General features: G+C 37.8%; 1 protein-coding gene across 1 annotated transcript; it reads left to right on the top strand.

Annotated features, from left to right (window-relative positions):
- The first annotated feature begins 11,440 nt into the window (after positions 1-11,440).
- On the top strand, positions 11,441-23,374 carry LOC134621940 (synaptotagmin-5). The gene is made up of 5 exons (XM_063467979.1): positions 11,441-11,548; positions 13,153-14,153; positions 19,498-19,669; positions 22,220-22,386; positions 22,472-23,374. Exons 1-5 carry the CDS (start codon positions 11,527-11,529, stop codon positions 22,619-22,621), a joined length of 1,512 nt encoding a protein of 503 aa, XP_063324049.1. The 5' UTR covers positions 11,441-11,526; the 3' UTR covers positions 22,622-23,374.
- The last annotated feature ends 903 nt before the right edge of the window (positions 23,375-24,277 follow it).

Below are 24,277 nucleotides of genomic sequence, written 5' to 3'. Positions count from 1 at the left end.
AGTCCACCTTTCTCCTTTGTACAGTCCAGCTCTTCCTAGACGCTGAAGTTAGGTAAAAAGCACTTGTGCTCTTGCAAGTCTCCTCTCTCCTCTTTCCTCCGGGAAATGAAGGAATTAGCGTGATGTACTGAGATTAATTTCTGCGTCACAGTTAGTATGAATGAGAAAAGTAAACACATTGTATCCGTATTTGCTTTTCCTGCCATATCCAGTTTGGGACTTGTGTCAAGCCAGACTCCAGTTTTTTTGGAAGGAGCGAGATGGAATGAGGCACGGCTGGGTCCTGTGCTACCTGGGTGGGTGCGGTCAAAAAGACAACGATGTTAGTTTTTTACTCTTTATTTGTGTTTTTATGTATGCCAAGCGTGAATTTGATGTCTCTAAGAGTGAGCTTCGAACTTAAACATAAATATTCAGGTTGCAAAACGTGAAAATACTAAAGTCTGGGAGTGCACATGTGATGACTGATAAAACATTAAAGGGAAATCTTAACAAAAAGATGCATGAATGTGACAGGTGAGACCTGGTAGGCGGGGCTGGGTTTTTCCTTTTATAAGCACAGGTGCAGGTAGCCTATCTCTGGTGTGAACCTGGAGCTGTGCGAGTGCATGGTGTAATCTGTGCTGTTTGGCATTTTTAACTTTTCTATGATAGCTTGATGTGGGTCCCATAGCCTTCTATTGGAGTGGTAGGTCACAAAAAATGTTCCACTTGAGTTTTGGTTGTTTGGTTGAGGGTTAAAGTTATTTGTACCCCTGTAGGAAGAAAACTTGTAGTGGACACCGCCACCTCTTAGTGAAGCGGTAAATATTGTCCAAATATTATATGTATAGCAAATCCATCTTCACTACACGAAACATATTTTTCATTAACTACTGTTAAAGTAATTATTGTTAAAGTAATATTCTGTTATCAGAATCAGCATACTTTATTAATCGCTCGGGAAATTATGTGGGTTACAGTAACAGAAACAGACTAGACTTATTAACAATACAATATCTTACAGATTTACAAATTTAAGAAATAGCACAAAATATACAAATCACTCAATAATACATATCAGTGATTTACAGAGGTGTTTATAAATTAATATATAAAATATTCACAGCAACATTACTGAGTAGAAAAGAGCGTGTGTAAAAAGGGTGTAACTATTGCAGTTTTTACAGTCTATTAGATGGAGGAGTTGTACAGGGAGATGGCCACAGGCAGGAATGATTTCCTGTGTCGTTCAGTGGTTACTTGTTCTTGAGTGGTACACAGTACACTAGACTTTCATAAACCTACATACTACAGTAGCACAAATTCAATAAACAACATTGTAACTCGTAAGTGTTGCTTCATCCTGAATTAAGTTTGTAGTGACTCATCTGTCGAGCTTTGTCAGGTGGCACAACACCACTGGCAAAATGTATGCTAATGATGTTGCATAATCCTTTACACACTTCAGGGCGTGCTAGCATGACCTTGTAGTATATGAATCAAACCTGTGTATGAACAAAGAGGTACACTGAGGAATGTTTAAATACTACGGCGCATTGTTTGTATAAATATGACCATGTTGGTATTAATAAACAGTCCTGATGCTTTCATTGCCTTTTGATTGTTGACCATCAGCAACAGAGGAAATTAAGGTGACTAAACATGAATGTAAAAAATGAACATATTTCATATTTCTGTTTAGGGAAGGAAAAGCATTCAACACAACTGTGTAACTGACTTGGTGTTGGCTTAGTTGACTTACCTCAAATTAGGTAAACAGTTTCATTTTAATGTACTGTTAAAAAATTTTATGTAGTTGTTGGCTGTGAAGAATTATTCTTCATATATTACAGATATGAGTTCCATAAAGCTCAGAGGACTTACTTTGTCTCATTTATGCACTGGGTGCCATTCCAGCCACAGTAAGGATCTCTGGATAACATACAGCCCTGGCAGGTGTCTCCATACTGGGAATAGTTTGCTACATCAGGTTGGACCAGTTGACTTCCACTGTTCACATACAGCTTTTTCTGTAATGATGGACAAGTTTTCTTAATGTACTGAGCTTTTTAGTAAATTCAGTGGAAAAAAAGACTGAAATGATTTCAAGGTATTAATTAGATGATATAGTAGATTCTTTAGGAGGTGAAATTGTTTTTCTTTTGTTCACAAAAATCATTTATTCCATATGAGTAATCTTTGTGGTTTGATTGGGACAGTGGTTACACAGTGATCATTGTTACTCACAAAGGTAGACTGAAGGATGATGCTGAGAATGTGTGCTCCTTGGTTGAAGGGTGATACTCAGCAATTACAAAGGTGTGAATTTGTTAACCAGTGACTAAATGTGATCTCAGCACCACACACATCATAAGCAACAATCCACTCTGTATGGTAGCCTGTGGGGTAGTCATTTAACAGTCACATACTTTAAAACTCTTCTGATCATATTTAGAAAAGGCTGACTTAGTAGTCACTGAGGTCAAAGTAAAAACAGCGTGCATTGACTCAACATACTGCTTTAAGGGGAACTGCAGTAAAATGAAAACCAAAAGTCTGTTCATGTCAAGCAAACAAAAAAAAGAAAAGAAAAAAAAGAAGAAATAGGTAATTTAAATCTGTGAGTTTTTATATTACATTCAAATTATGCCACACCTGTTCTTCTACTAGTCACTTGTGCCATGTACATTAGTTGGGATACATTAAGATAAACTGTTCTTTTTAATAGAATTTGACAGAGCAGTCACTGATATGCAAGGAGAGTTTAATAATAACCTTTGACATAAAGGAGGGTGAACCGTCAGCCCTTGCAGTTGAGTTGGTAGGACAGAGTACTGTGACAGAGAACTGATATAATACTGGGAACTGCTATGTCCTCTGTAGACACATAGTCAGCAGGTTTGTCCGAGACATTTAAACATTTAATAAAAATTAAAGGATACACATAGCCAGTGATGTAAAATCACCAAGCACAGCATAAGGACAAAATGTTACTGTACACATGTTTATACAGTACACATGAATAACCTGTTCTCAGTCTGTCTGGTCCTGTCTGAAACATCTCCCAATATCTATAGCATATACCACAATGAGGCTCAACAGTTAACCCTTTTATGATATATATTATATATATATTTTTGTTTTAAAATGATTTTTTCCTGTTGATGAGATTGAATCTTAAACACTTGGGAATCCATTTTTGTTACTTTGTTATGCCCTCACTCACATTACAGAAATCAGAGTGTGATAGTTTAGGCTTTTACTATAATAAACTTTCTAATATGAACTTTTAATTATGAATATTAAGTTCTCAGTTTCTTCTGCGTTTCAAGGTGAAGATTTTCTTTTTTGTTTCAAACAATTACTTTTGTAATCTGAGAAGATAAGTACACATACACATTGCATAGCCTATTTAATAAAGATGTAGCCCAATAAGTATAAAATCAGAGCTACATGATATGGTGTGGTTCACGCTTCCACCTATCCTTTTCAGGGTATACCCTGGACAGGTTGCCCGTCTTTCGCAGGGCTAACACATAGACAGAGACAACCATTCGCCCTCACATTCACTCCCACCTATGGGAAATTTAGATTTTCCAATTAACCTAACCCCACTAACTCCATGTCTTTGGACTGTGGGAAGAAGCCAGAGTACCCGGAGAGCACCCACGCAAACATGGGGCGAACATGCAAACTCCACACATAAAGACCTCAGCCTGATGGTGGAATTGAACTCATGACCTTCTGAGTGCTTACAGGAAGGTAACAGCAGTCGAATTACTTTTTTGCAATAGTAATCCCTTACTTTACTCGTTACCTGAAAAAAGTAATGGTATTACAATAACATGTCACTGCCCATCTCTGGATATGATCAATATCCATGACTCCTCACAGACAGTAGTGTGAAACATGGGAACACAATGAGACGGATAACAACCCCCCCCCCCCCCCCCCCCCCCCCCCCAAAAAAAAAAATAAAATAAACAACAAGGAATGAAAATACAAAACTTTAAAAAAGTAATGTTGACTTCAGAGAGCTGAGATACAGACTCCATTTCTTCTGGAAAATGGACACACACATACATACACACACACACACACACGCACGCACGCACACACACACACACACACACACACACACACACACACACACACACACACACAATCATGCTAAACAGTTTGTGACTGACGTGGAAGCTCAGTGTGACCGTTACAAGCTTCCTGAAAAGGATTGTCTCTCTGGTTTCTCTGAGAAGCTGCAAAAAAAAAAGAAAAAGAAAAGTGAGAACTCTACACTCATCAAAGCATCTGTTATATGGATGTCTAACCTTACAGATATATGAAAATCTTAAATACTTATAATAAATCCATTATTCTTACTCATATTTCTTGTGTTTTTTGACGTACTTTGCAGCCAGAGCTGCACTGACAGTCAGAACTCCAAAAAACCATGCACTTATGAACACACCAACTCCAGAGCAGGATTTTACCTCAGCCGTTTTCTCTGAAACACATTAAAGTTCATGCAGGACTGTAGCAGGACAGCACAGACAGCACACTGAAGACACACACACATTAAACAGAGTCTAAACAATTACAATGAAACAAGATCTTACCACGGTAACACACATAGATCTGATCATGAGTCACATGGCCCACCTCATCCTGTGTGGCTACACAGTGGAAGAGGTTGGTGTTTGTCCTGGTCACAGCGGTGAGGAGGGTGATGTCATAGCGATCTCCTCTGTGTGACACCTGTGGCTCCTCAGCAGAGAGGATGTTTCCATCACTGTCCCGCCACTCTACTTTAGGCTTTGGAGAAGCACCTCTGACCTCACACTTCAGCAACACTTCGTGCTCAGTGATTTTCAGGATCATAACAAAAGGCTTCACAGCTGCACCTGTGAACACAGCATGAGGCCACAGTTACAGCTAACCACCCAATCTTATTAGCTAATGGTGAACGTTTGAGCCATATGGTGGACAGACAACCTATGCTGACTTTAATGAGATTGAATAATGCCGACTGTATGTTTCTAAACAACTTCAGTTGTTTAGAAGACTGTACAAGTTGCTCAAGTACTCACTTGGTATATGAGGTCTGCTCTCAGTTCACCTAGCCACTGACCATTTTTATGTGTTGCATCCTCCTCCCATATGCGCTTCTAGTATTGCTCCTTCTACAGCTTTGATGGGGATGTCCTCACATTTTTCCCACTGAGAGTACACATTGGATTGTTCAATGGAATTATCTGGTTTATTCTCCTGGTTTCTCTCTCTTCTATCTCTCTTAAAGACCTCGGATATGAATAGCTTGCCGTACTTCTTACAAATCCCTTTCTTCATCACACCTTTCTGCAGCTCTGATGGTTGGCTAACTTCCCTCTGTGCTGCCTTGATCTCGTAGTGCTGCTTTTGACTGGTCATCTCAAAGAATACTGCTTCCATGGTGTAGATCAGCTGGTTGGTTTCGGCGCCAGAAATATTTCTACAAAGTTATTACGTGAATGCTTATACTAATAATTATAAATGTTTCATACATTATTTATTTTATTTTATTTTATTTTATTTTATTTTATTTTAGTTTATTTTATTTTATTTTATTTTATTTTATTTTATTTTATTTTAGTTTATTTTATTTTATTTTATTTTAGTTTAGTTTAGTTTAGTTTAGTTTAGTTTAGTTGTGGTATTTTGTGTTGTTAAAAAAACCCCACAGCAAACAAATATATTGCCTTTATTTGAGTCTAATGGTAATTGCTGTTGTCTCCTCTGGTTGTTTAATTTGGATGCTTAAATTTCAGTTAAAGCCGAAGGACATTGTTTTTATTTATTTATTTATTTTTTAATTTTTATTTCTTCTTTGTTTTTGTTTTGTAAGAGTGTCCTATGCCAACATAAGCAGCATTGAAAGTTTGGCAAAGAGTCAGTGTGAACTGTGGTAATACTGCATTTGACCCAACAAAAGACCAAACATGCATGTTTCATACTATGAAAAAACAAGGCAGAGCATTTGTCTTTAGTTTCAACTCCTTTATTTTGCTCATAACAGATCCTGCCTTCCCAACATAGCTGGCTTTAGGAAATCATCTATCCATTTTCTTCCACTTGTAAAGGGTCAAAGGCTAACAATATGAACCACAATCCTTTCCACTCTACAAACATTAGCTAAAAATATTTGATGTATTTTTTTCCTTTGTGGCATTAAATATTTGAATATTTCAGTCCTCTTCGTTTCTGAGACAGGTGTTATAGACAATATTGTATACCAATATGAATGTTACCATCTATCGTGTAGACAACTTAAATCTCCAGCAGATGGCAGTGAATGATCATGTGATTCTTCATCTGCAATTCAAATTAAACACTTTCTAGACTTTAGATAAAACAATAGCTGCACCAGTTATTTTTAATCAGGTGAGTTTTAAGAGTTCTCATTAACTGTTACTTAAGCCACAGCATTTCCTTTAAGGTGACACAAAATACTTTTTCATGCAGAGGAACGTGTGCAAAACTGGCTGAAAGAGTTTAACTGTCATAGTGGTGGTAAAAAATTTTCAGTTCAGTTCATTTTTATTTCAAACATTTCAAACATGTGCCTTCACAATCATTACAAAATATCATTTCATTATTTGTTTGAAAAGGAGTAGGCAGAAGTATTTACTTACTGGACTTACTTATGACTGATCTTTATAATTGCACTAAAAGTCTTAAATTAAGCAGGATTTATTGACTATACAGTAGTGTATGCATGTTTGCGTCTTCAACTGAGAACTAGACTGCAGTTCTTACTGGGAGGAGGCCAGTCCTGCTGTAAATGCAGCTGCAGCATGTGCTGAAGACTTTCTGCAGTTACTAATCAGAGCAGGCGGCTGAAATGAGTAAACCTGTGACGCTCAGGATGACACAATGTAAAGGAACAAAAGGAGCGTTTTAAATGAGTGATGTAGGGATTTCATCATCCAGCAGACCAACACCCAGTGGAAGTTGACCAAGGACGAGTGAAAATGCTCGGCACATGAGCTGACCATTTAATCAGCAAACATTTTCCTGTAAATGCACACCGGTAGATTGGCAGCTCTGAGCAGGAGATAGAGCCTTTCTTTTATGTCCTGCGTGTGCATCACAACCAATTACTTAAAAATTCCCAGGCTGAGACTTGCTATGCTTTAGATTTTGAGAAGGAACTTGTATTTGTCAAGTAAAAATAAAGGCCTGCAGGAGAGCACGTGAGTTGAAACAGCCATTTCATCCAAAAGGACAAAATCTCATTTACATTAGTTTTATTGTCTCAGTATGAAAACTGACCACCAACTTTCAACATAGCAGTGAAAGAAAAAATACTGGATACAGTGATTAAAAACACATTATAATAATGTCACCAATTTTCTAAATAAATATATTTCTAAGGGTGCTATTGACATGAAATTACCACCCATCTAACCCAAACATTCAAAGAAATCAAATCATAGATGTTCATAAATTAAGTTAGTTGTAATAATAAGAAAAGACACAGGGAAAAAAGAGAGGGAGATCCAAAAAGGCATGGGAAATCATGACACCAGTGCAAATCTATCAGTAATTACATCTTATGGTGGGTTGACAATGAGCTCTCGCAGGAACTTTGCAATCTTCTGTTGCAAAAAAGTGATGGAATTGGTTACAGAAGAATTTCTAAACTACTGAAGGTTCCAGTGAATTCTGTTGGGGCCATAATCCAGAATTGGAAAGAACATAATTTCACCAAACTGGCAATGACAGGGTGCTCCTACAAGATTTCAGACAGAGGAGTGAAAAGAATTATCAGAAGAGTTGTTCAAGAGCCAAGGGCAACAGAAAGATGTGGAATCAGCAGGTACAGTTGTTTCACAGAAAGTAAGTAATTTATGCCCTCAAACTTTAAATGCATGCACCACGGCCTGTTTGCATGCGCAACATACAAGACTCCATTGCTAAAGAAAAAGCATGTTTACGCGTGTTTAAAGTTTACTGAACAACATTTAGACAAGCTTGTGAAACACTGGGAGAATATAGTCTGGACAGATGAGACCAGAATTCAACTCTTTGGATGCCATAATGCACACCATGTTTGGAGGTCAAATATATTGGTATGGTATTTGGGGGGTGATGTGCACATCATGGTGTGAGGATCTCGATAAAGATATGCTACCACCTACCAGGATGATGAAGATGAAAGTGAAGGTGGACATTTCAGCAAGACAATGATCCCAAACGCACAGTCAAGGAAACTCTCAACTGGTTTCAGAGAAATAAAATAAACCTGCTAGAATGGCCCAGCCTGAATCCAGCTGAAATGGACTGAAAGAACAATAGTTTAGAGTTCATAGAAGGGGCCCATGAAACCTTCAGGATTTGAAGACTGATTGATTTATTTGCATATCTCCTCTCTGGTGAGAATTTCACGTCAATAGAACTTTTGGAAATGTTGACAAATATACTTCAAATTTAAGTTGAAAATGTGTGATGTGTTCAGTACTTATTTTACCTCCTGTATATGGTAACCAGTTATCCAGCCCTTATTTATTCCATACTTTATCCCAACACCTTTGCACTCTGCACCATTGCACATATAAATATAAATACAAAAATGCTATACATGTTATTTTCTGCGTTGCTATCTTATGTGTTGTACGTTTGTCTATTCTGTTTAGTACATCGAGAGCAAAGAGAGAACCAGAGCCCAGGTCCTTGTAAATATACACACTTGGCTAAGTATGTGTACATATACACATACTTAATTTGTATATAAACACTGATTCTGATTCTGGTTGTGAAAAGAGAGCACAGTGAGCCAAACTAAGGAAAAGAGAAGACAACCTTTAATGTTGCAGTGGTATATAAACATGTGGGGAGTAAAACGAGGTGAGTGGAGAAGAAATGTTCAGTGCATCACATGAAGTCTTGTTCCAGTTTGAGCCTAAAACTAAGGGATGGTTCAAGGTACAAACTTTATTAAAAAAGTTTTAAGCCTGATCTTTAAATTCTAGATACATTGTAAATTGCCTTGTTTTTATTTAAAATATAGTGCTTTTCTAATGCACTTGGGAACTCAGTGTTTCATAGAAAGAATGGGTGTCTGTCTGTAATCTATGACAGACCATTCCTCAACAAGCTGAGGGGACAACCCCAACCATCCTAGGTAGCATCTTATTGTTTCTCTCTACATCCTTATGGGAAGGACGATGTTTCATACAGCTGTTTATGTGTGTGTGTGTGTTAGTAGGAGAAGTGAAAAAAAGTTGTATTCCCAAGTGGAAACAGTGAGCCAAAATTAAAATTGTATTGTCCTCCATTCAGGTATTTCTCTGCAGGGAGAATGTGCTATGATTCTTTTTGATTTTACTACCTACTTAATGTTTGTAGGTCAGTCAACTAACCCATGGCAAATGAGGATTTTATTGTATTAGACCCAGGCTCACTTTACCAATGGGTAATCACATCAGTTTATATTTCAGAACCATAATATGCTAATCATAAATAAATGCACATAAGATTCCTGTGTTTTTTCTCCCGTATGATAGTCAGTTGTGATAATCACAGCTGACTATCACTCTTGCTTCAGGGAGAAGTCCTCTAAAACCATGTGAGCGTGTGTGTGTGTGTGTGTGTGTATTAGGCTGACCTTAAAATATTTGTTTTTGCTGTAAGCATACTGCTAAGATTTGACAGTCAATATTTTTTCAATTGTCTGTGGCATTTTTAAAATTATTGCATTTAAAAATGTGCTTTTGCTCTAATGCAGTTGTCTCTCAGCACATCCAAATGGCCAATCTGAGCTCAATTTTGAGGTCAGGTATGAAATATTGCCAAAGTTCCAGATGGATCAAAATCTTATGATCTTTTTCTAAGCACATCCACATTCCCAGTTAGACTATGAATGCACACACAGATTTTCATTTCTATTGCAAATGTGTTTCAAATATCAGTCTCTTTCATAACCGATAATTAGTTTCAGAATGACCATACTCAGTTGCCCTAAAATGTTCACGTGCAAAAATATTATCTTATTAATTTGCAGTCATATTATAGTTGATTCATCCTTGCAAAAGCTCAGAAAAAGTGACCCTCCAGGATATGTAATATTTTAATCTGGAAGAGCATAAAGCTTCCGTCAAGGCCCATTTTCGCCTTAAGATAAATGTATTTATAGCACAACAATACCCATGGTTCATGGCTGGACATTGCTGCTTTCAGGCATATAATTTCTCTCTAAGACTGAGGATTTTGAGGACAGACTGTTTTTTCTCTCTTGAAGATTAAAAGGGTGTGACACGGTGTGGAGATAAGTGAAAAGGAAAAGTCTTAGTCTTATTTATAGTTCAATTTGAATTTGTATTTATTTTTTTAATGTAGTAATGGTGGTGATGATTATGGGGTGTGTAGCTCGAAAGGAGGCATCTGTCTCCTTCTAAGTGCCTGCAAGTTCTACACAGTGCGTTATATACTCGATTTGTCACCAAAAGTAGCTTCTTAGTAAACGTAAAGTCACTTGTAGCATTGCATAACATTGTTGCAGGGCACCTTAAAGATGTGGCTTGGAGGAAATGCAGGTTTGATTAATATTCAATGTGGTTTAATAGTGTGTTTATATACAAATAAATCTGGATTGGTGCAGCTATTTCTACTGTTTTTCACAGCTGACTTGCAAAAAATCTGATGGCCCAACTGATGGCACTAATTAGCCACAATATTAAAACTCACTTACCTAATATTGTGTCCAGATAATGTACTGATTTATTGGGCATGGACCCGTGGTCCTCTGGGTGTGTCCTGTGATGTTTGGTACTAGGATCTTTGCAGCAGAATCTCTGGTATTATGTGGGATGCTCTTGTGTATCCCTATGACACTTGATAAGAAATTTGTAGTAGCCATTATCTTAGGTGTTTTGTTCTTGAACAGTTTTGTGTGTGTGTGTGTGTGTGTGTGTGTGTGTGTTCTGCAGGTGGAGAGAGCTCCAGAGTGAAGCCGTTAAGATTTAGCCGTTTAAGTTTTTTAAGGCTTGCAAAAAAAGCATATGGTCAAATATCTGATTTCAGTAAATCACATTCAAAGATTTAACTTTAACTAGTTTAGCACATTCTCTTTTTCTTCGACTTCAGCTTACAGTAATTTTCAAATAGTCCCTTACTATTGTCACGGAAGATCGTTACTTAGAGATAGATGTAATCAATAGCACGCCGTATCTGACTTATTGATAGGCATGCATGAATTTTAATATGATATTCTGCCTGAGCATTTGTTTTACTTTTAATTTGGTTACAGTTGCAGGACATCTAGCATAAACCTAGCTGCTGTGCCTCATAAATTTGTAAAGTGAACAGTAACGTCGGTTGGCTGAACTGTAGTAAGGAGGCAGCACCTTTTTATGCCTGCAATGCACGGTCAGTGCAACTGAAATAAAAGCCCAGTTACCCGATGAATCTATTGGCTGGAAGGCTTCAGGTTCCTGCGCACTGGCGATGAACCACTCTCATAAACGGCGCTCACAGTGACTCCACACACAAACCAAACGGCGTGGGAACATGTCGCAGTACACGCTGGCAGGTAGGAAATGTTCGGTGTCTTTTTAGATTTTACTAATTTTGTCAATGAACAGTCTGTGTTTGCTTTAATTTGTACCTTAGTCCCGATGGTCTATTCTTCAGACAGGGTAAAATATCAGAGCATAACATCGTTTTTGTTTTTTGTTTTTTTGCTTGCTTGTTTGTTTGTTTTTTCCACTTATGGCTGTTAAAAAGATTTCAAACACGAAAAATAACCGATAGGAAAATAGAAACAGCTTTAAAAATCAGTTTGTTTTTGCATTGATACATGAACTGCAAAAACAGAGTGGGAACGTATCCTGGTTACAGTTGTTTTAGATAATTTGGTATGCCGAGAAAACAAACAAATGGATAAATAAATAAATAACAATAAAAAAAAAACAACAACCTAGGGAGTACAGTGATCTTAATTCAGTTATTTGCATGCCATTTAAAAATGTTTAGTGTAGGATTAGCTATGATGCATACCATGTCAAAATGCACACACATCCTTCAGGATTAAAAAAAGAAAAAAAAATCTGCATTAAATGCTGATTTATCTCTACTCAGGTTTCACCATTACATCATTTGGTCGGCAATAATGTCCACTGGCTGGTCAGGCTGACTCATATTTTAGAGCAATCCCATCAGCCTTTAATTTTCAACATCACTGCTGCATCCACCCACTCTGTACTGTCATGACTGAGGCAGAGTGAGGAGCTCCCTGCTCCTGGACTTTGACAGGGCTGAAATTGATCTGCATTGATCTGGGATCACAAACACTTGCTTTGATTGTGATCCCATCTTAATGTAATACGTGAATAATTGTGGTAAGTAATAATTGTGGTGTTAAAGGGTGCAGAGTGCGTTGACTCTCTAAGTCTCCTGTGATAAGCAATTTTATAGATGTGTGGGAGACACTCCTTTTGGGGGTAAGACCGTAACACCTCTTCATAGCAAAACTGTGGTGGACCTACTCTTAATACTTTCAAAAACACAAGTAATGGACTACTGTTGGCATTGTTGGTTGTTTACCTCACAATAATCATGCTTACTGCCCTATCCACGAGTGTGTTTGATGCATGAGTCATCTCAATACATTATCCCATTATCTGACATTAAATCAGCATCAAGGCTCTGTTTTAACAGCTTCAGTCCGTGGTTGTTTTGATATTCTTTCATGTTTTAAAGGTGTTTAAAACACCAAAGTGGACTTTTAGCTCATCATAATAACTTGATGCAAAAGAAAGGTGATGTTACAGTATGCAATAACCTGTTTTATTTTTTAAACATGGATGCTTCTAAGATAAATAAAAACAGAAATAATTGATCTTACAGCAATGCAGTGCTCCCTTGGATCAAAAATGCAACTACAACAATATAAATTATACCGTTATCATGATGACAATTCCTCCAGAATGCAGCCACAACAAGATGATGTTTTGCAGTAACTTTGTTTGTAATGAATATGCCTTCAATTTTCTGAGCCTTCAGTCAAACAAAATCATTTGCTTCACGTTTCAAATACCTGTATCTATACCTGTGTGCTTTGATTTCCTGTTCCTTTCTAGTTTTTGCATTTTTACGACATAATATTAATGCTTTATATTTATACCTTTTTTCTAGTTCACTTGCAGATCCTGCTGGCTGTGGGTCTAGCTGTATTCTGCTATTGTCTAGTTCTTGGCTGCATCCTTTGCTATCGCAAAAGGAAGAAAGCCTCATTGGAGGACAAAGAAGCCGTTTTTTTGTCTCCTCATCCTGCAGAGTGTGTGACTGTGACACTGACTCCTTCTCCCTGTACGCAAATTGTGAAACAGCAATATGAAGAATTGGATGGGGATGTGTTTGAATTTTCTTTCTCTAAGAGCAGCTCTTCTCCCTCTGAAGATGACCTCACTGCTCTGCCCTTTGACTCCAGCCCTACCAGGTCAGCTGACCTGGTAAAATCTCCTAGATCTTCTTTTCCACTGCGGCGCCTCAGCACTCCTGCAGTTCCCTGTTCACCCAATAAACCTCCAAGACATGGCCGAGCCTCTTTGCCTTCTCTCACCAGGTTGAGTTTTGTGTCTAAATCCCGTCGAGCAATCGGCCGGCGCTGCACTGTGACTGGTGAAAATTTTATTTACAGTGAGAGCAGTTGTCTGACTGCAGGTGCCGTCAGACCTCCTGTGGAGGAGGGAGAGCCTTGTCCATCACAGTATGGCTCTAACTCTCTCTCCCCTCCCAAACCAGCTCCACTCCTTCACTTCTCCGTGGTCTTCTCTTCTGCTTGTGGCACCCTGGTGGTCAACATCCTAGGTCTCTTGGGGGTCAGTCGAAGGCGCAGTGGGGTGTTTGTTAGGGCAAGCCTTCCTCCACTTTGCCCTTCCCCACAGCAGATATCCTCACGACGGCGCAGCCTCAGCCCAGAGCTCCACAACCAGAGCTTTGCACTGCAGGTGAGCTCTGTGGAAGAGCTGCGGACCTGTACCTTGAAACTGGCTGTCTACAGTAGGGACTTCTCTGGTCTAAGAGAGGCTGCGCTGGGGATGGTGGAGTTGCCTTGTGAGAAGTTGGACTGGGAGCCTGACATTGCTACCACCTACACCAGGCAGCTCAGCCCAACTAAGAGCAAGCTGAAAAAGGTATATGGTGAGATGATTTGATCATGAAATTTGTTTGGCATAGGTACTACAATTAAAATTAAAAAAGGGGCAATGCAAGTTCCAAAACACAACAGATTGTCCATAAAAGCTTCTCTGACTGACCCTTATGCTTGTAGAAAGTGACTTTAAACACTTGAACTTGAGATTAAAAGAGACCTAAAATAAATGCACAGTACAAGGGAGCATAGTGAAATACCATAGAGAGTATGTGGTAATACTTTATCTGGTAACAAAACCAAACAAATGAAAAAAAAAAACTTTTAAAATATCTCCTAACAGCATTCAGGACGTTTTTCCTTCAGTGGGCTGGTTTCAGTCATTATGCAAATGTCATTATGCAAATATACTGTTTATAAGATTGGGGAAACCTGCAGTCAGCTGAGACTGAAGAAGTCACTTGGATGAGTGACGAAACGTTTCTCCCACTGAAAACGCTATGGCCAGATGAACAGAACCAACTTTTGGAGACATTCAGGACTTTAGAACTTCAATAGACATAAAGAGCACAAAGTAAAGAATTACATCTGAAACTATCTCTTCGCCACCTGTGTTTGCTTAGAAAGTATGAAGCTACAGCCAGCAGATGGTTAGTTTAACAGAAATCAAAGGGAAAACAGACAAAATTACTGGACTGCTCACTCAAACTAAGATGCAACAATTTCCTAATGAGTATATGGGTTCTATTGCGCTCCAGTCATATTAAATGCAATTTAATGTAGATTTTGTAAATTATAAATAAGCAGGAAATGGACAGTGCAGCCTGCTAAAGGTGGACACCTGGGTGGGGAGTGTCCTTGAGTACTTACCCAGATTGGCATTTTGGTAACCACCAAAATCTAGGGCAGTTAACAAACCAATGCCAATTGTTTAGATACATGACTACAACTGCACACGTGATCAGTGATGGTATTTTAGAGGGGGTAGTTATAAACTCTCTCCATTGCTTCCTGCAAGTGATTCTATTTTAGATTTTCTTGGTTCATTCAGTTGCCGTTTTTACAGTTCAAGTGTAACTGCATTTTTAGTGTTATTAATTTTCTGTAAATCTTGTGAAAATATTATTATTACAATATATATGTGTGATGAAAGTCAGATATTGTAGCAGCCCTGGGCGAACGTTTGTTTTCAGTGAAAAAAAAGCAACATTACACATTATATGACACATCAAAGTCTGCAGAACAGTTGGTTGCTCACATATGCTGCATGCGTAGCTAAATTAAAAGTACCGTGTCTGCCCTAACTCAGTCAAAATTTCTATCAGGTAAATTTACTTTTGTTCTCCTGGTTTCATTGACTTGATAATTTCAGTCTCCATTTTCATTTGATTTAATAGACAGGAAAACTACATAAATAACACGTATCATGGTTTTCCCATGAAGGAATGTAGCATCTAATCAGCTCTCCCATTAGCCTGTTTTTCCACTGTTGTTAGTCATGGTGACAGTGTTGTTCGCCACTGCAGAGCAAACAAGTAGAGTGCAGCAAATGGGCAGTGTGCCCACGCTGTGGCCTCTGCGGCTCTGCTGATACTCTGCCAGGAGACATTAATAACAAGCTTTTGAAGGGAGGTGAGCCTAGTGTTTCAGGTCACACTGAGACGTGCTGGGTTCTTTTTGGGGTGTGCCAACTTGCTTTTTACAGTAAAGTGACAATCAGCTGGGTATACCCACCTCAGTCTCTCACCTTTATACCTGATTCAAACTCTCCACATAAACACACCTTTACCTTCCTCTTTCTTAGTAACAGCAGCTGCCTGGCACAAAGGTGTGTGCATACAAAGTGGGAGTTTACTTAGAAAAACACAGCTGCTCAGCAATCTGAATAATTCTTGAAAGGGTCCATGTATGTATCGACTGTGCACTGGAAACTGTAGAAATGTTCTGCATAGATAGTAAAGGGCCAGTTTTCTTAATCAGTGTAATGGGATCAGCTGAAATATTGCTAATCATTCATCTGCATTGCCTTAGTTATTTTGACATTTTATGGGAATGAGGGGTTGAACTTGGCAGTGGTTCAAGCAAAAGTGGAGTGATCAGGATGATCTGCAAACTTTGATTTTTTTCTTGTAATTGCATTCTTTGTTTTCACTTTAAATCACAGTCCTGTAGCGTTCCTGGCAAATTTCCACTTTCTCCAGTCGCTGAGTATAGGAAGAGAAAAATAAATAACATTAGGGATGCCTTTCTGAAAAACAAACAAAAAACAAATAAACAAACCAGAGAACTGTTTTGCTTGCTTAGCTGGCATTAGTAGCAGAAAGCTGCAGGGTTTGAGTTTCACATAATATTTCCCACCAGGATGCAGAAAGTCTACAAAATAATCTAAGCATTGTATTGTATTGTATCACTGCGTCAGTCAGCTGTTACAATTAACTTATTACTTTCCCTTTAATGTAATGCAACTTCTTGTTACGTAGCAAAAAACCTTTCAGCTGCTGGGGGGCAAAAAGCATTCATGTTACTGAAAGAAGGTTAAAAGTACAAACTCACACAAATGGAAAGTGACCTTTTTACTTTATAGGTTTAAGGTTAATAGTGTTGAACTGGTGTAAAACATAGATTTTTTCCTTTCTTATAAGCACTCCCTGATGTTCCCAAGTCTGTCACTAAGCTTGGAGGGCCGGTCGAGTGAGCAAGCACTACACCTGTGGGTGAAAGAGTACTTTACCTTGCCTTGAGGCAACTTTTGTGTGATGTTCCGCTCTATGGTATAAATAAACCTGAATTTATCTGATGTAATGGGAAGCTAATATAAGTTGTTGCTTACAGAATATGAATGTGCAGTCAATTGTTCCTACTTATACACAGAAATTAGGTTGGAGGAAAATATTTCAGAGTCTCTTTAGGCATTTGTTTTTTGGAGATTATTGGATGATTCATAGAATCTGTTTGTTATATAACTCAAGATGATTTACAATTAAGAAGAGACTTTCATAGTCTCTTTGCAAAAATAACAGCCAGAAAATTACATAACGCAATGTTTTCATGTAAAATATATTCTGTGGGTGGAAAAGAATTTGCTTTGGGATTTTTTTTAATTACAGAGAAAATTTAATATTTTTATACAATGATATAGTTGCAAAATTTGATTATGGAACTGACTCCCAAACAATCTCGTATTTGCATTAACAATGTAAGTCACATATTGTAATCCTGAGTTGTAAGACCTCTGTTCTATTTTACACTTCAAGGATTTTCTTTCTCCAAAAATTCTGATAAAAATATTTGTGTAGGCTTCCTGAAGGGACGGCCTACACAAGCCCAATGGCTTCAAACTAATGATGAACATTTGTTGAACATTTAGTAAGCTGTCTTTAAACAGAGTATAAAATGACCAATACTTTTGGAAAAGACCAATTGTGTCATGAAACTGTGTTATGATCTTCTGCAGTTTTTTTTTTTTTGTTTTTTTTTAATTTTTGGACTCTGCTATAGTAGCTTTGCATAATTCACAGTTCAAAATAATCCTTCTCTATCTCCGACTGGGACTGATTCCTATAAGGTGACCCTCTTCTTAAAAGCCAACAGCAGTTGGGTGGGACTACTACGTTTACAGCCAGAGCTGTAATGACCATATTAATTATATTCTATTCTAAAGATATCACATAGCGCAAGAGTAGAACTGATCTAAAACATTTAGAACAGGATGAAGCTTTCACTAGGAACTGGGAATTCATTTTTAATTTTGAAGTCTATAAGTGAAATCAGTTGAGAGAGCTGCAAGTACTTCTGCAATGTATCCAATGATGACGAGGCAGAAAAGGAGAAAGTGTTCTTTCCAAGTTCTGCACAAACTGATGGAACACTGAATGTAATGAATTCCTGAGACTGTAGACTATGACTAAGACTCAGATTACATGTTTATGCAAATAGATTTATAGATAAAATTAAACCAATGAACCTTCCTGCAAATGGGGAATGAGGACCAGTCAACAGTCCAAAAGTCCAAAAAGTCCAAAAGATGGAGAGAATGAGCAGAGGCATTCATATAAAATATATAACCATAATCCAGGAGGGGTTAAAAGGTGGTAGCATCAAGCCTTTTTCCTTGTAGTGAAAGAGAAATAAGATGTATTTCAGAAAAAGAACCCCAACTTCAGCCTAAATTTTAGTTGACTTCTGTGGTCTTTCATGCCCTTTGGTGTTGCTCAGATGACCGGTGCATTCCTTATTTTTAAAAAATCCACCAGGTTGTTTATTTGATGGCCCTCACTTGCACTTATATTTCTTTGAACCCTTATATTCAAATAACAGCTGCTACTGTAAATGCACTAGCTTAGAATCAACCCCAGATCTTTTTTCTGCTTATTTTGTCAATAATGTGGGGACATGCCTCACTGCACCCTGAAACTTCTTTTCAGTCAATTGTTCAATTTTTTTATGCTCTGAAAACAGGGTACTATGTGTAAAAATGTTTGTAATTCGTAAACAGAAAAAAATAATTGTTAGATCCATTGAGAGGCAAAACTGTGTCATCGTCCAAAAATTTATGGATCTAACTACAGTACATGTTTGACAGAAAATAAGAAAAAGAAGGATAAACCTACCCACAAGGCAGTGCTACTGAGTGACAGTTTCTGTGGTGAAGTGTTAGTGACAGTCAGAGGCAATGAACCAAAACTCACTTGTTGAATGCAATTGACTTCACACTCTGCTACCCAGCATCAGCAAGTCGCTGACGGGCTAACACTCAGCAGCTTGACAGCAGAATGTGACTCACCAATCCCTAACCAATGAAAGCTAATGAAAGCTGACATGAAGTCAGATGAAAATTTGTATCAGATTTAAAGATGAGCTATTGCTTCTATTCACAGTGCATGGATGTCTTTATTGTTTAAGGATGACTGGTCAAATGGAATCCTCAAGCATGACAGCTGCACACAAAAGACAACCTCTAATATCGATGATTTGATTTAAGTGACTGAAAAAGTGACGTAGATTTAGCCCTGCTGAGTTCCTCTGGCAGGTGAACCCAAGATGCTGGATGATGTTTTGCAGTAACTCATTCAGATTTAAATTTCTGACCTGTTCCTTTATATTAACAGGCAATGATTCACAGCAAACCCCATTGATTGAGAACTAAAACATTGATTTTCACAGATCTGATCCTTACTGCTTTGATCGAGTCACTCAGTGATAGCACTGTAGAAGCATATTCATGAGTACTTCTGGTTTTAGTGCTTGAATCACCTCTTTCCCTTGGTTTTTATCCACAGTTCCCCAAACAGATGAAGCAAACATCTGCTGAGTGAAAGAAAACTTTTTCCCTTCTTCCTAAGCCTCACATTTCTATCTCTTCGTCTTTCCGTCCTTTCTACCCTTAGAGTGTGAGTTCTCAGGAAACGCTGGGCCGCAGGAAGAGCTCTGCGTGTGTGCCACGGGCTTTGGGGCAACTGTTCATCCTGCTGCAGTACCAGACACTGGCCCAGCGCATCAAGGTGATGGTTCGAAAGGCTGAGAATCTGGCCAAGCTCACAAGGATCCCAGGAGCTCCAGGTGAAGACCACGCTCATACCTTTATCCATTCATCCATTCTGCTGGCTAGAGCCTATCCCAGCTACCATAGAGCGAGGGGCAGGATATACCCTAGACAGTTTGCCCGAATGTCGCAGGACTAACACAGAGAGACAGAAAACCATTCACTCTGACACTCACACCTATGGGCAATTTAGAATGTCCATTTAAAACTAACACCACTAATTGCATGTCTTTGGGCTGTGGGAGGAAGCCTCATACTTAAATTACAAAATAGACTATTTTTGCCATTGCCTTCCTTAAAGCCTGATTTTAATCAAAACCATAATTAAAAGACACAAACACTGACTATTGGTGGGAAACTCGTGATAACTCAGCTCACAGTTAATTGATGTCATTGTCAGGTGCCGTCAAATAACAGCAGCACTTTATTTGATAAGTTAATGGATTATTATCTCTGGATGTGAAGTGCTGGTTTTCTGCCAGATACCTGTATCATCTTTAATTTCACACTAAAGTGTCCCAAACTGACTAACTAACCCAACCACATTTTGAGGCATATGAAAACAATGAAGTAATCTGCCTCACTTTACAATAATTTTGTATAATTTGCTTACTTTATCAAAGCCTCTGACCTTGTGCATTTTATGTTTTTTACTCTGTAGGCATTTGGTATTACCTTTGAGAAATTTCTCCCAAAACGCTGACCCCAAATTAAACCTGTTTAATCCTAAAGATTACCAAAAGCAACAAACGTTTTTTTCCTGCTCGTCCTGCTCTGCTTGTTTTTTGTTTTTAAAAAATCAGTGGTTCAGTGTCAATATCACAGTACTGAAGGCTTCTGTAATAATTAGATAGTGTAATATTAATTTTGTTTTAATAATAAGGTGGCAGAGTGGTGCACTGGAATGCAGTGCAATGTTTCTTCGTTCCTGACTAGGTTTTCTGCCACAGTCCAGGGATATTCTTGTTAGGTTAATTGGTCACTGCTCAAGATTATAATTATAATGATATTACTGCTCACAAATTTGCCTAAGGTGTGGATGTGAGAGTGTGTGGTTGTCTGTTTCTTGTGTTATGTCTGTGATGGACTGATAACCTGTCTAGAGCGTACCCTGCCTTTTGATCTGTGACAGCTGGTAGAGGAAAGAAGTAAAAAAAAAACAACTCTACCCACCCTCAATAAAGCTAGCTGACAAGTGTGTTATGAACATTTTCTTATATGTTAAGTGTGGATTATTAACCCTTTCATACATTTTGCATTTAAAAAAATTGCATATAGTTTTCTCTGCACTGAGCAGTAAAAAGATGTAATTGCCTCGAAAAGTAAATGTTTGTATTTTTTAATCTACAAGTCACACACACTCTACTGCCTGGCTGGTTATGATCTGATTAGTCTTCCGTCCCTATACCCAGATCAAAGCGCCTTGAGGCAACTGTTGTTGTGATTTGGCGTTATATAAATAAAAGTGAATCAAATTTAATACATCAGAGGACCAATTTGTACCCAAGGACCACAACCAGTTTCCTCTGGCTTCACTCTTGCCCAGTGGTGTCGGTGAGACAAGCTGGTGAAGCACTTTGGGCATGGGGACCAGAGATCCCACTTCACTTTCACTGTGCCTTGGGATTTCGCTGGACTCTTTGATTCACATGTACTGTAAACTTTTGAAGCCTTAGTCTATGTTTTTACTGCCCACCTCATTTTCCAAATGATATAACCTGGGACAATCCAAATTTACAAACCAAAAAGATAGTGAACCCTTATAATAATCATAACATTTTTTTAATATATTTTAATAGTCCAGAAAAAATATTAATAAAATGTAATGCCTGATCGCTCTGTGGTGTATTGAAGTAAACCATAATCTCCTCCAAGTAAAGGAGAGGGGTTAAATTTCCCATTAGCACATTGTAAGTATACAGATCTATTGTTCTGTCTCCTGTTTGCCCATCTATGGTCAGACAGACCGGATCTCTGATTGGTTTGTTATATAATCAGATTAGGAACAAATCGCCCTGGTGTCATTTCCCCCCGTCTGTGCCATCCGATTTAAAGCCTCGCTGAAGAGCAGAGGAGGAAGTAGGAAATTGTGTCAAAGTAAAAACAACAGCCTAAACTGACACTTTGAAGCATAAAGTCAGTTATGTGTTTCTTGTGAGCTTTAACATCAAATCACCCGTGTCAAATATATGAATATAAATGGGCTTTGCAGATGCACGATTGCACATTGCTTTTAGTTTTAGTAAATCGAATTAGTACTCTTGACTGGATTATTGAGATTATGTATTTATAAGTGATCATGCAGATACGCAACAGTTAGAGAAGAGAGGAGAGCAGAGGGAATTTTAAAGATATAAATAAACTGTTGCAAATCATTTTATGTGAATCTAGCAACACAGCCCTGCAGTGAGTTTGCTTTGGTTTGTTAGCACCAACTGAAAATGTTCCTGTAACTGATGTTTGCTGCTCCTTTTTATTTGTTGACCTTTCTAGAAAGGAAATGTAATTTAATAAACTGATTCAATCTGATTATAATCATAACTAAGGATGTAATTTTATCCCAACAGACCACTATGTTGTCATTAACTTGCGTCAGGATGGGAAGGTAATTGGTACTAAGGAGACTAAAGGGGCCAGTGGTCCAAACCCCATCTGGAACGCACCATTCCTGTTTGACCTGCCTCCCGGTGACATAAATCAGCTACCACTGGTGCTTGAATTCATCGTCATGCAGGTAGGAAGTTCTACAAAAATCACCAACCAGTATCGTATTATTCTGAGATCTCTGTCGCATCTTCATTTTCTTGATTTATCTACAGGGGCGTCTCTACACTAAGAGCAGCATTCTGGGTCGGGTGCTGATTGGCACTGACGCTTCAGAGGAGGGACAGAAACACTGGAGGGAAATTTGCAGTCGGGGGCAAATAGAAACTACTCGCTGGCATACCATCCAGTCTGATGCGCTGTAAGAGTGAGAGTGTGACTGACTGACACAGCGTGGGACGCCCTTTCCTGACTAGTGAGGATGATTTCAATAGCTATGATCACAATTTCTGCCAATTATCAAAAAACAAGTATTAAATAATAACTATTCATGATTTTCTACGTACATCGACAGGCTTGTACAAGTAAAAAAAAAAAAGAAATGACAAAATAACACCTCATCTGCATCCAAAACATTACATATATTTTAAGGACAGCTGTGAAGCTGTTTTCTCTGTATCAATAATATTTTTAAACCATGCATTTACTTTTGTGATTCTTTCCATTGTGACTTCTTAACCTTTATTCCGTTTTTTTTTTTTTTTTTTTTTTTGAGCAAAACAAACAGGGAAACATATTTATTTTTCTTTATAGCCACTAGAATTACAAATGAGGGGACATTTTGATTTTAATTCAGCTAAACATTGTATTTTCATATTATATATATGCATATTTAACATTAATGAAGAGCAAATTATTATAAAACCTGCACATTTTTCAGACCCCTGTTTTCCATTCTGTCTTACTGTAGCAGCATGACTTACTGTTATTGTGCAGCATCCATCCATAGCAGCTGTTTTGATGTTTTTGTTACTAAACATTATCTAAAATAGATAAGATTACCTACAGTACTTACGATTAGATAAGTAAAAAATTAGGGAGCAAATAACAAAACTAAGGAAACCACTCCTGTTTTTGATAAGAATTTCATATTAAAAGATACTAGAACAATTTTACAATTACTGCTGTATATATATATGTATATATATATATATATATATATATATATATATATATATATATATATATATATATATATATATATATATATATATATGTAGATATAGATATAAAGATGTATCGTTATTAACATCATTTGGGAACATTCTCATATATAATAATAATTCTTTAATTATAAAATTTTATCAAGGAATTGTGTGTTTGTATGTGTAGTATACTGACCATGGGAATGCCTGCGGTGTCTTGTCTTATCTGAGCTGTGTACTATATGTTTTCAGATGATTAAAAAAAAAAAAACAATAAAGGATTTTTTTCCCAAAGTATAATAGATTCTTATTGATCAATAAAACTGTTTCTTGATGGTATGATCATACAGAAACATAACACAAACGAACTGGTCTAAATAATAAAATTAACAGTGACTTACTTTCATTCAGCTGTGACAATGTCAGGTGTTTCGTTGTGCATGCTAGCTCATTATCAATGTCTGTGAGGATTTTCCTACTGTCACAGTACAAGGCTTGTTGTTTCATGTTGGCTTTGAGTTGTAATGTTTACCTTTTAGTGAAGATGCTTTTACTGTTGGAATGTAAATGCTCACAATGCCACGCTACAGTTCTTCTACCTGATTTTTATTAATAGCCACCAGGGGGTGACTGTTGTAGCTGAAAAAGTTTTTCTACTGGCCCTCAGTTTCTGCCCTTTTTGATCTCAGCATACAATTTCCTCATGATTTTAGTTTCTCAGTCACTATTTCCAGTCAGGAGACGTGTGTGGCTGAGGGGGTGTCTGTAAAACTATGATGTTGCAAGGAGTAGAAGTAGTGAAGGTGGCTGCATTTAAATACCTGGGGTCAACCAGCCAAAGCAATGGACAGTGCACAAGAGAGGTGAATAAGAAAG

The sequence above is a fragment of the Pelmatolapia mariae genome, linkage group LG1, assembly GCF_036321145.2.
Source record: "Pelmatolapia mariae isolate MD_Pm_ZW linkage group LG1, Pm_UMD_F_2, whole genome shotgun sequence".
Lineage (NCBI taxonomy): Eukaryota > Metazoa > Chordata > Actinopteri > Cichliformes > Cichlidae > Pelmatolapia > Pelmatolapia mariae.
This window is presented reverse-complemented; position numbering and strand designations above follow the sequence as displayed.